General features: G+C 36.5%; 1 protein-coding gene across 2 annotated transcripts in view; it reads left to right on the forward strand.

Annotated features, from left to right (window-relative positions):
• The window catches only part of GMCL1 (germ cell-less 1, spermatogenesis associated), a 37,206-nt gene that overhangs the window by 19,614 nt on the left and 3,988 nt on the right, over nt 1-13,604 (forward strand). For both annotated transcript variants that reach the window (XM_042981644.1, XM_015538042.2), the window contains 4 exons: nt 1,891-1,960; nt 5,324-5,399; nt 9,977-10,122; nt 12,088-12,175. In XM_042981644.1, the coding sequence (XP_042837578.1) occupies nt 1,891-1,960; nt 5,324-5,399; nt 9,977-10,122; nt 12,088-12,175 (380 nt within the window). The remainder of the gene's footprint in view (nt 1-1,890; nt 1,961-5,323; nt 5,400-9,976; nt 10,123-12,087; nt 12,176-13,604) is intronic.

Below are 13,604 nucleotides of genomic sequence, written 5' to 3' on the forward strand. Positions count from 1 at the left end.
GGATGAACTACCAGTGACTAGAAAGATTTCCAGTTCAGCTTTTTACTCATTTAGATTAAGGCAAGAAAAGGGAGACAAAACTACGTACCCATTTTTTTAACTTGTTGAAGTGCTTTTAGTTCTAAAGGAGATTATTCAAAGGTTGTGAGAATCTTAAATTTTAAAATTAAATTAAAAAATTTTTGTAATGTTTATTTTTGAGACACACACACACACACACACACACACACACACACACACACACACACACACAGTGCGGGCCAGGGGGAGGGGCAGAGAGAGAGGGAGACACAGAATCTGAAGCAGGCTCCAGGCTCTGAGCTGTCAGCACAGAGCCCAATGTGGGGCTTGAACTCATGAATCATGAGATCATGACCTAAGCCAAAGTTGGATGCTTAACCGACTGAGCAACCACCCCTAAAATTAAATTTTAAGACATTTTCATGGGCTATATCTTACATGATATTTGAGAATATATATGTATAAACCTTTCATTCCAATTTTATAAATGGATCATGAAAAACATATTGTTTCTCTAGATCAATGCATTTTAAACTACAGGCATAACCATTAGTGAGTTGAGAAATCTATTTTAATGAGAAAGGATCAACTCTTCTTTTTTTTATAAAATACATTAGAAAAGAATTTAAAAATCAGAATGCATTCCAGTAAGATACAGAGTATATATATGTGTATACTGACTCACATAAACTTTACTTCTAGTCTTTACCTACTGAAGACAAATGATCTGTGGCCTAGATATTTAGCAGTTTTCTGCATAATAGCAAGGATATTTTGAGAGAAACATTCAAAGTGTGGTTTCTAGAGAGGTTTAAAGAGAGATACCAATAATTCAGTGCAAATCGTCTGGATACCTTTTTTGAGTAGAGATTTAGGAAGTGAAAATCCAGATTTTAATCATGCTAGGGTTTGCCTTCTTCCTTCATGTAGAGATTGAGAAATCATTTAACTTAAAAAAGTAGAAAAACCGTTCATTTGGTTGGGATTAAATAAGAACAGAAAACCAAATATGGTACTAAGCCAATTCTACCTATATTTTTAACAAATTTTTTAAAGTTTTTTTTGTTGTTATTTATTTCTTTTGAGAGAGGCAGAGAAAGAGAGAATCCCAAGCAGGCTCCACATTCAGCATGGAGCCTGATGCGGAGCTTAAACCCACGAGCTGTGATATCATGATCTGAGCTGCCATCAGGAGTCAGGGGCTTAACTGACTGAGTCACCCAGGCGCCCCTTTAATAAATTTTTTAAAATAAAATTTCAGTTTACCAAGACTTACGGGAAAAAATTGTATGCTCGTTAAAGGAAAAATATAACTTTTATTCCATTTATAATAACTTAAAATGTCTTTTTAATGAGTTACCTAAATCTGATATGCCAAAATTATTTTTGACTATGCATGATTGATCTGATAATTCAGAAATTGTTTATCTCCCATTAATTAGCAATTATTTTTAGGTAATTTAATAAAGATACAATTTAATATCCAGCTTTCTTCTATTAAAAGTTATATAAAAACAAAATACTACTTTAGATATGTTTCTCATAAAAATTAATATGAGCTATGAAAAAGAAACTATTAAATGCAAGAATCTACTTTCAACTAAAGATTTAAATTCTAATTTAAATGCATGTAATCTAAGCAAAGTCCATCTTAAAGCAAAGCAAAATAACATTTACCACTCTAAAAATCATTAAGCCATATTGTTGTAGCATATTTGTAGAATATAAACTACCAGCTTTATTGCTTTCTATTTTAAACTTGACTTTAGAAGTGGTAACAATTTTATCAACTTCTTAAAATTTTTAAATGCTTTATGTTCTTCCACATTTACTATTCTTCTTTTATCTTTGTTTATTTTTGTATCTTAGAATGGCTATCTTCTGTGTACAAACAGCAGTGGCTTGCTATGCTTCGGGCAGAACAAGACAGTGAGGTGGGGTAAGTATATTAGATGATATCATTGTTCATTAAAAAAAAAAAAACTTCTGCTATGAATTTTTAAATGCATTTATTGTATTGAAAAATCACGAGGTGTTAGAGAAAAGATTATTAATCAACTTTTATTCTTACATTTCTATAACATCCATATTATTAATATCTTTCTGATCAATTAATGGAATGTTTGAATAGTCATTTGCTATATTTGTAAAAATTGAATAATTCATATACTTTGTTTCACCTAGTGTTATGATTTTCTTTCAACATACTTAAATATTGCTTAGAAAAATGCTTTCACAAAGCATGATTTTCATATTTATATAATAGGTAAAGCTAATTTCCTTATTTTGTGGTAGTGGGAAATTCTGATTAATTTTTATTAACTAATAGGTGTTTTTGAAGACCTTTGAGTCTGAAATGAATTAACATAATCCAGTTACAAGGCCTCTGTAACTGTAACCCCAAAAGCATATGACACACAAAATATTTCTGTTTTCTTCATTTTAAGGGAAAGCAGATTATCTGTTCTTTGAATGTGCTTTGCAGTTCATAGAAGTACTTCCACATTTATTATTTGATCTTTATACTAGCTCTCTGGTGTAGGCTGTGTGAGGAGACAATCCATCCATGAGTGTATATGGAAGAGGCCTTAAGTTAGGCCTTTTGGGGTGGCTGAGTGGCTCAGTTGGTTAAGCGACCAACTCTGAATTTTGGCTCAAATCATTCAAGCTCCACTGCTGTGCGCTCATTGCACGGAGCCTGCTTCAGATCCTCTGTCTGCTCTCTGGCCCTCTCCCACTCGTGCTTTCTCTCTCTCTCTTTCCCAAAAATAAATAAACGTTAAAAAAAAAAAAAAAGGTTTGACCTTTTTTGCTCCTGACCTCTTTTAAAACATTTTTTTTTAATGTTTGTTTATTTATTTATTTATTTTTGAGAGAGAGGGATAACTAGAGGAGGGGAGGGGCAGAGAGAGGGAGAGAGAGAGAATCCCAAGCAGGCCCGTCACTGTCAGTGCATAGCCCTGTGCAGGGCTCGAACCCACAAACCATGAGATCATGACCTGAGCCAAAATCAAGAGTCTGATGCTCAACCAACTGAGCCACCCAGGTGCCCCTGTTTTAGCTAATTTTTATACACCAAAAAAATTTCTAAAATATATGACCTAGTTATGTTTATATTCAAACAGTGAGTATATGAAAGTGTTATACAAACTCATGGTAATGATTATGAGGTTGTTATCCAGGACTCTTAGTTTCTATTTTATTTATAATTTATATTCCATCTTTCTCCATATATAGTCACAGCATACTTATCCTGCACAAATAAAGTCAGATTGTTGAAATAGAAATAACAAAAAAAGGAAGTTAACTATTTAATGGAATTCAGATTCAAAGCATTTTATAATGTATGAAATATTTTCAAAATCATCCTACTTCTTTTATATCCAGTTTTGAAATGTTGAGTGTTCTTATTTTTCAAGATTTTCCTCATGTGTATCTTTACTGAGTTCAACATAGAGTCTGACCTAAGAGACTGAGCTGAAAAAAGTGGGTTTCCTCCCTCAGAAGTGTATGTATGATTGTAGTAACCCAATGATTTGCTCTGTTTCACAGATACAGAGCATCTGCTCACTGCTGCAGGGCTACTAACGTGAGGAAGACAGTGTATTTTCTGGATGTTAGGTTCTAATCTAATAAAGTCTATCTCCAGGGTTCTCCTCTTCCATACTCTTCCACATTTCCAACAGGTTATCTTTCTGAAGCAGAAATACAGTTGTGTCACTTCCCTGCTTAAATATGTCCAGAGATTTGATGACAGGGACAATTGTTATTCTTTGTGTGTGATATATATTATGTTAACGTATTTTAAAAGTCCCCATCTTTAAGAAATACATTCTGAGGGGCGCCTCGGTGGCTCAGTGGGTTAAGCCCACAGCTTCAGCTCAGGTCATGCTCTTACAGTTTGTGGGTTCAAGCCTTACATAGGGCTGTGTGCTGACAGCTGAGCTTGGAGCCTGCTTCGGATTCTATGTCTCCCTCTCTCTCTGCCCTTCCCCGGCGCCTTCGTTGTCTCATTCATTCATTCTCTCTCTCTCTGTCTGTCTCTCTCTCTCTCTCTCTCTCTCTCTCAAAAATAAACATTTGAAAAAAAAAATACATTCTGAACTATTTACAGATTAAAGGATGTGATGTCTGGAGGATTAGCCTCAAAATGATCAGTCAGGAGGGATGTGGGGAATAGTGGGCTTGGAGTAAAATTGAAACGAGTACTGAAGCTAGATGGTGAGAAAATGTGGCTCATTATACTATTTTATTTATCTTTTTGTTTGAAATTTTTCCTCATAAAATATAAAAATAACCCAAATATCTTTTACTTCGTTTCCTCTCATGCTCATCTTAGGCTCTGGTTCATACATTTGGTATTCTTTTATGCTCCACATTCTTTTTACCTACTATTCCTTCTACCTGGGATGCCCTTCCCCTGCATAGAATCCACTTCTGATCTCTATGCCAACAAACTCTCTTCTCTGTGAAGATCTCCCCTCTAATCCCAGACAGTAAATCTGTGCTTTCTTCATGCTCCTAACATCACAACTCTCTCCGCATTATTGTCATTATTACTTATGTCTTTAGTTCTCTACTAGACTGAACTCTTGGGTGTTGAGGATGTGTTTTATTAGTTTTTTTTTTTACATTTATTTTTTATGTATTTGTTTCAGTATTTTAATTTGATGAAGTTTCTAAGCACTTAATAAATGTTGCCTATGATGAATATATTGTATTACTTTTATCATTTGGAACTCCAAGCTAATAATAATGGCCTTTTCTTATCATAACTTGAAATACCAAGTTTCTCTTAGTTGATTAAGGTTTTTAAAGTAGGGAACCAAGTAAAGATCAATTGATAAAATTCTACAGCTGTTAATATTAAATACTGAATTTGCATGGTTATACTGCATAAAAGATGGCTTGGATGTGAAACAGTAATGTCCAATGGTAGTTAATACCAAGTCACATCTTAAATAATAGATTTTAACTTATTTTGCTTAATAGTTAGACTTTTAAGTGTTTTATTTTCTTGATGAGCACAATTTCTTATAGATTCCCCCCCCCCCCTTCTCTGGTTTAGCTGAGCCCTAATAAAAGTATTCTAGAAGTCAGGGCAATAAATGAAACATTAAAGTTTAATTATTTTTTTTTTTTATTTAGCAAAGGCAATGGACTAAATTTAATCAGTATATTCTAATTTTATACCACAAAAAGGCATTTTTATATCTGTTAGCAAGTTTTTCTCTTCTTTTAATCTTATTCTTTAAACTATTGCCTATCTTTGTGAGATTTCACATCTTATGTGTATTTCTAGGCCTCAAGAAATCAATAAAGAAGAACTAGAGGGAAATAGCATGAGGTGTGGTAGAAAGCTTGCCAAAGATGGTGAGGTAAGCATGGGCTAAGACTCTTAATATTTTCATGAAAATTGTACTATTAGTGCAAAATACACTTTCAGTAACAATCATGACATCTGCCATACCGCAGAGCTTTTTGGTGCAGTTTCTATACCATGATCTCCTAGGCAAGGAGTTAGGTGCTCAGTGGTAATTGATTATTCAGCCCTGCATGAGAATGTTGAGCTTTCTGTGTCCAGCTAAGAGGCCTAGAGAATCCCTCAGCAATCCAGAAATTACGATAAATAAGAAATTATATGGAAGCTTTTATGTAATCTTAAAAATCCATTCTTTGTATAAGTACCCTAAATCAATGACATTCAATGAGCACTGGGTGTTGTATGTAAGCGATGAATCAATCATGGGAATCTACCCCCAAAACCAAGAGCACACTGTATACACTGTATGTTAGGCAACTTGACAATAAATTGTATTAAACAAAAATAAAAACAAACAAAAAAAGACACTCAAACCCTTTGATTGCTACCCACATTTAGACTTTTTCATTTTTTTTCATTTTTTCATTTTTTTTCATTTTTTTCATATTTTTCATTACCATATGTGTGTATAAATGAAACAAAAGTATTATGAAACAGTATCTACTGCTGCTGTGTCCAAAGATCCTATTTTGTATTTAACTTTTTTAAAAGCTAACTGTGACTCATTAAATTGATTTCAATAGGACATGAACTACATTTTTTAAAAATCCCACTCTAATTATAATTGTCATCTTAAGAAATCATTCAGCCTGGGGCACCTGGGTGGCTCAGTCGGTTAAATGTCCGACTGCAGCTCAGGTCATGATCTCACAGTCCATGAGTTCGAGCCCCGCATTGGGCTCTGTGCTGACAGTTCAGAGCCTGGAGCCTGCTTCGGTCTCTGTGTCTCCCTCTCTTTCTGCTCTCTCATCTGCTATCTCTCTCTCTCTCAAAAAATAAACATTAAAAACATGTTTAAAAAAATCATTCAGCCTAATTTAGTTAACCATTCAGTTATTTTTCTCCCAGATTTTCCCTCATTTTAACTTTTTTGTTTTTAGAAGTTAATTATTTTATGTTTGCATTCATAATTGTGATGTGTGAACAGCATATGAAAGGGGAATAGGTAGGTGGCTTCTTTATTCCTTAGTCTTCCTTGTTGCCTCTTCCAGACCTTGTGCCTCCCTCATGCCTAATTGAACCACAGCTCCTTTGAAGCATGCGCTTTCTACTACACTACTCACTACTTACTATAGCCATCATGCACTGGGCTATCTGCGTTTATCCCTGTTCTTGTTGTCAGTCTTGGTGATTTTTGACCATCTTCCCCACTGTGGTCTTATGCTCTACCCTACCTCAGGCACCCATTTCCTGGAAGCATATCCTCAGTTTTTGCATTACTAAATAATACACCCCCTTCAAAATCACCTTTTCAAGTATACCATTTTTAGACTCCACCTCCTTTTATCTTTCTAACACTCTCTAGTACCTGGACTCCCAACAATTGTTGAACTCCACAGGGATGTACAAAACATTGTTCTTATTCTTTTTTTCCCATTATCCTCTCACCCCATCCCTACTTTCTTTACTTACATTTTATGTTCCATCTTAAAATTGGTCCCTGGCTAATAGTCTTAACTTCCCTTTTTACTCTGTCAAACTTAGCTGGCTAAACCCCAATTCTTGTTAAATCCTAACTTTCTTGCTTCCAGACAGATAAATATCATTAAAGAAAAACAGCCTACCCCACAGGTTTCACTTGAATGGTTGTAACTGTAAACTTGAAACAGGTCTTTAGTGCTGCATGGTGATCTTCATTTCCCTAGTGAATTTATCCTGCCATTCTTTGAGTACCTCTTAGACCTTCTCAGAAGGGGCAGTGCTACCTGCCTTATTCTTAATCTGATGACCTTGTTTCTTTCATCACTCAGAAAATAATAGCAATAGGAAGAGAACCTATCCATCCACCTACCAAACAGTTCTGCCAGTCTACCTGCAGCTGTACCTGTGTGCTATGCTTTTCCTCCTATCAGAATGGATGAACCATCCATCCCCTCCCCTCATTACAAACTCCATCCCTTTTCACCTATTCAGAACCTTTCAGTTTTTCTCTTCTACTGCGTCATTCTCACTTAGCATATAACATACTCTACCACCACGCATCTGGGACCACACCCTGACCCCACATTCTTTCCCCCCCATCCCCACCCCAGCGCTCCATATCTCTGCATCTCTTTTAAGCAAAAAACTCATTTAAAAATGTGGCCCATATTTGTCTATACTTCCTGTTTTTTGATGCTCTCTTGAATTCACTCCAATTCATTTATCCCAGTAAATTCCAGTGAAACTGCCATGCTGTTTGTTGTCAGTTATTTCCACATTGCCAAATAAGCAGTTTTAAAAGCTTTTTCCAAAAGCTCTGGGCAACGTGACATATCTGCACTCACTCTTGGGGTTTTTCTCTTATTTGACTTTCAGGACAGTGTGTTCTGCTGGTTTTCTTCCCAATTCATTGGTTGCTCCTTCTAAGTCTTTCAAGCCTTCGCCTGCATCCTTCTCTTTCTCAACAGATGTTGGCATGACTTGAGGCTGGGTACTTGGACTTCTCTGTCTGTGCTCACTCTGAAGTGATCTCATCTACTTCCTATGACTTTACACTGATGACTTCATATAGCAGCTACCCACTTGACAACTTTCTCAGAATCCTAATAGCATCTTGAGTATAATAGTCCCAAGCTGAACTCTTTGATTTTCACCCCCAAACTTTCTCCTTCCCAAGTAATTCTCTAACCCACAAATGGCCCCTCTGTTAATCCATTGAATAAGCAAGCTCCAAACTTTGGATTCTTCTCTCTTAAATACCACACCTGGTGTTCATAAAAAGTTCCTCCAGACTCTACTTTTGAAATACATTCTAAGCACGTCTGCCACTACCACCCAAGTCCAAGCCGCTATTATCTCTTGCCCGAACTATTGTAGTAGCCTCACAACTGCTCTCCCTGTTTTTTCTCTTGCTCTTCTACGTTCTATTATCCTTACAACAGCCAAAGTCATCTTTTGTAAATGTAAGTTAGATGGTGTTACGTCCTTCCCCAAAACTTTCCATGAGCCTCTTACTGCACTTAGAAGAAATCCATGTCCTTACTGTGGACCTAAGTTTTCTGGCCCCCAGCTGACTCTCTGAACTCATCCCCATCTTCTGTCTACCTAAGTGATTGCCCTAGTCACATAGCCCTTTTTGCTGTTCTTCAGATATGTCAAGCATGTTTTTATCTCCAGAGCTTTGTACTTGCGGTTCTCTTTGCCTGAGTCACTCTTTCCCCAGATAGTTACTGATCTGCTCCTTAGTTGACTCAGGGCCTTGCTCACATAGTATCACCTTAGACTTTCTCTGACCACCTGTCTGAACCAGTAGGCTCCCCAGCTACAAGCTCCCCTTCTCTACTGTGTCACTCTCTCCTGACAGTCTATTCTGTTTTGTTCTCTTCCATTCCATTCCCTCAGTTCCTTCCACACAAACATATACACATACTAAAATACACATTTCCCAGGACAGAAACTTACTGCTATTCAGCCTAGAGCAGTACTTGGCACAGGATATGTGCTCAGTAAATATCTGTGAACTGTTGAATTAATGTTGTAATTCAGAGTGTCAACCAAATACTTGAAGCCCTAACTTTCCTTTGCTATACCATACCACATCACTTCATAATCTCTCATTAACTATTAGGTGATAGATTAAACAAACAAACTTGTGAACCTCATGATGGTATTTAAAATAACTCAGTTGTGGGGTGCCTGGCTGGCTCAGTCGGAAGAGCATGCAACTCTTGATCTCTGGGTCATGAGTTCAAGCCCCACGTTGGGTGCAGAAATTCCTAAATAAACTTAAAAAAATAAATAACTCAGTCGTGACTCTGTTGGTTAGATATTTAAGAAATTTAGGGTGTTTTTAAAGGTAGATTTTAATGGGTTCTTATTACCTCCATTAACCTCCCAGCCCCCTAAACTATACCTACTTAGAGTTGCAGTGAAAAGTCATATTTCTTTCTTTTTTTAATTTTTTGTTTATTTATTTTTGAGAGAGATAGCAAGCAGGGTAGGGGCAGAGAGAGAGAGAGAGAGAGAGAGAGAGAGAGAGAGAGAGAATCCCAAGCAGGCTCCGCACTGTCAGCACAGAGCCCGATGTGGGGCTCGAACTCATGAACTGTGAGATCATGACCTGAGCTGAAATCAAAAGTCAAACACTTAACCAACTGAGCCACCCAAGCACCCCAAAAAGCTATATTTCTTATGATAGAATTACAGTGTGGAGAGAGAACGAAACAGATCATGAAGAGGTGATATTAGGAAAGTCCCTTAAAGAATGATGACCATAGAGCCTGCTTTTCTGGCTTTGAAATATACTATGCCTGTGTGATAAGCCTTTATATATCTTCACAGATATATTCTGTGTGGTAAGCTTTAAGGGAAAGGGACCCATGAGAGAAATATTTGGAATAAGGCAGAGAAAGAAAAGACATTTTGAACTTCTAATTTGTGACTTACTAGTATGATGAACTGAAGTAAATCTTTCTCTTTTATATTTCTTAGTACTGCTGGCGGTGGACAGGTTTTAACTTCGGCTTTGACCTGCTTGTAACCTACACCAATCGATACATCATTTTCAAACGTAATACACTGAATCAGCCGTGTAGTGGATCTGTCAGTTTACAACCTCGAAGGAGCATAGCATTTCGGTAGGATGAAATTTCCCTGCCACACTCCTCCTCTAGGGGGGAAAAAAATGAAATAAAACCTGATAATTTACACCAACAATAGTAGAGTTTTGGTAATACAATATATATGAATGTGCAAGGAAATAATAAAGCTCCATTCCTGTGAGGTGTTAGTAATAATCAAAATCAAAAAGTCTGGATCTAGTATGTCAGAAAGAGTAGGCTGGAATATGAATGATATGGGATTGATAACTAGACTTAAAGCTGTTACCTTGCTGCTGTTCTTGCAAATAAAACGTCCAAACTGGAAAGACAGCACGGTGTTTTTCCAGGAAAACATGTCTGGTATTGTCCTTCACCCTATGGGATTTCAAATGTCCAACTTTGCTAGTTGAGCTGGCTGTCTTTCTGGAGAGGATGCTGACAAATTGGAAAATAGCTTAATGAACAGATTTTTTAAAGTCATATATTTATGCCTACCTTAACTCAAAATGGATCAAAGACCTAAACATAAGAGATAAACTAAAACTCTTGGAAGAAAACATAGGGGGAAAGCTTGTTGACATTGAATTTGGCATTGATTTCTTCAACATGACACTGAAGCACAGGCCACAAAAGAAAAAAATAAATTGGACTTCATCAAAATTAAAAGCTCTTGTATATCAAAAGACTCTGTCGCCAGAGTAAAAAGGCAACCCATGAAATGGGAGAAAATATTTGTTAACCATGTGTCTGATAAGGAGTTAATATTCAGAATATCTAGAGAACTCCTAAAACTCCACAACAAATAAACAACCCCATTCAAACATCGACAGGACTTACATAAACATTTCTCCAAAGAATATATACAGATGGCCAATGCGCATTGTTTCATCTTTGAAAGATCACTAATCAGAGAAATACAAATCAAAGCCACAATTAGATACTTCCAGACCCATTAGGATGGCTGTTATCAAAAACAAAGCAAAACAAGTGTTGATGAGGATGTGAAGAAATTGAACCTTTGTGCCTTGTTAGTGGAAATGTAAAATGGTGTATGCTTTATGGAAAATGAAATGACATTTCCTCAAAAAATTAAACAGAATTACCATATGATCCAGCAATTTCTCTTCTGGGTATTTACCCAAAAGCAGGGACTGGGACAGATCATCTTCATACATTCATCATGAACCTGGTACATTCATCTTCATAGCAGCATTATTCACAATGGCCAAAAGTTGGAAGCAACCAAAGTGCCAATCAACAGATACCTGTGTAGATACTGTCCATACCTACAATGGAATATTATTCAGCCTTGAAATGGAAGGAAATTCTTAAACATGCTACAACATGAGCCTTGGTGACCTTGTGTTAAGTGAAATAAACCAGTCACAAAAGAACAAATGTTATATGATTCCATTCATGGTACCTAGAATAGACAGGTTCACAGAGCAAGTACAGTGGTGGTTGTTAGGGGCTGAGGTAAGGGAAAATGGGGAATTCGTGTTTACTGGGTACAAAGTTTCAGGTGGGAAGATGAAAAGGTTCTGGAGATGGATGGCAGTGATGATTGCAAAACACTGGGGATGTATTTAATGCTGAGAACTATCCACTTAAAAATGGTTAAAATGGTAAATTTTATGTATATTCTACAATAAAAAAGACATAAATTATTTTCTATCTTAGGTATGTATAATAGCACAAGCTTATAAATCTAAAGAGGATCAGTTTAGAATGTGAAAAGACTTAAAAATCTTTTATCATATAAAAGAATATGGAAGATAAAAGTAAATATTAAAGTGAGGGGGAGGGCTTGTTAAAATTAATCTGTGGTTTTAAAAATCATGTTTAAGGGCACCTGGCTGGCTCAGTTGGTGGGGCATGCAACTCTTGATCTCGAGCTTGTGGGTTTGAGCCCTACACTGGGTGTAGAGATTACTTAAAAATAAAATCCTAAAAAAATCATATGTTTATTTTTTTATTTGTGTTGTTTTTTTTAAATCCTAGATTACGCTTAGCCTCTTTTGATAGTAGTGGAAAACTAATCTGTAGTAGAACAACTGGCTATCAAATACTTACACTTGAGAAAGATCAGGTATGTCTGATTACTTTTCTGTTGTTTGGTTATAGTATTTGTCTTTTGAATCCTCTTTTGAAAATTCTTAAAGAATTAACATTTGATTTAAAAATCAGTTTACAGTTTTTTTGAAGGTAGAGATGGAAGCACCATGTTCACTTATGCATAATTTACTCCCATATTATTAGAAGTGTAACTAAGACTTGTAACTAAGTGTAAAAAAGAAAACTCAGTTTGATTTGAGGGGCAGGGGAAAGCTGATAATAGAGAAATAATTGTTTACCCTGAATATCTTCCCCCAAAAGTTATGAATTTTAATTGCTTTATCCATTTGTGCATAAATGCATTTATTTATACATTAATAGCAAACACCATGAAGATAACCCAGTGTGTCTCCATAGCTCCTGTATGTTAAGAGAACATTATCCTCTAGCGCAGTAGGTTTCTAAAGTAGCATCTGTAATTCTAAGTAGCATTCCAAAATTCTCTCTGAAGCCATTTGTTCCTTTATATATCACATGCATATAGAAGTTTCAAAATGTCATGATGAGAAAGTAAGCCATTTTCGAAAAGTTACATGAGAGCTGTTAAAATATTAAGGAAGTTTACTTCTATTAAAACTAACCACTGGGGGGCGCCTGGGTGACTTAGTCGGTTGAGCATCCGACTTGATTTTGGCTCAGGTCATGATCCCAGGGTTGTGGGATCGAGCCATGCTTCGGGCTCTGCACTGAGCCTACTTGAGATTCATATTCATATTCATATTCTCTCTCTCTCTCTCTCTCTCTCTCTCTCTCTCTCTCTCTTTCTCTCTCTCTCTTTCTCTCTCTCTCTCTCTCTCTCTTTCTTTCTCTCTCTCTCTCTCTTTCTCTCTCTCTCTCTCTCTTTCTCTCTCTCTCTCTCTCTTTCTTCCCCCCCCACCTCCCCTTTCTCTCTCTGCCCCACTCCCCCACTCTTGCATGTGTGCACTCTCTCTCTCTCTCAAGTAATAAAAATTAACCACCATTCCAAGGGACATACTGTTTTAATAAAGGGTTCAGAGCCTATAGTTCACATAAATTATTAGAAGTTAGCAGTTTTCCTCACACAGAAGAGACTTATAGAACATTAGAATTTAGCATTGCAAGGAACCTTGGAGTGATCATTCTGGCCTCACATACCCTGTATGAGAACTCCTTTAACAGCATTCTTAATGGGATCCTCCACTAGTTGTTGCAATTCAGGCCACAGAGAGCTCTCTCACATAGTAGGTAATATTTGAGAAGGTAGATATATAATAAGAAAGTTCAAATCTGCCTTCAGTAGGTCCCTCTGTTGGTCCCTCTGGTGCCCTCTGGAACTGCATGAACAATGGCTATCTTCACCTTCTACCTGGAACATCATAAAAAAATACTGTTATGGCTCAAAGCCAGAGATTTTTTTAAAAAGCACCAGGCCAAGATAATAG

The sequence above is a fragment of the Panthera tigris genome, chromosome A3 (assembly GCF_018350195.1).
Source record: "Panthera tigris isolate Pti1 chromosome A3, P.tigris_Pti1_mat1.1, whole genome shotgun sequence".
Classification (NCBI taxonomy): domain Eukaryota; kingdom Metazoa; phylum Chordata; class Mammalia; order Carnivora; family Felidae; genus Panthera; species Panthera tigris.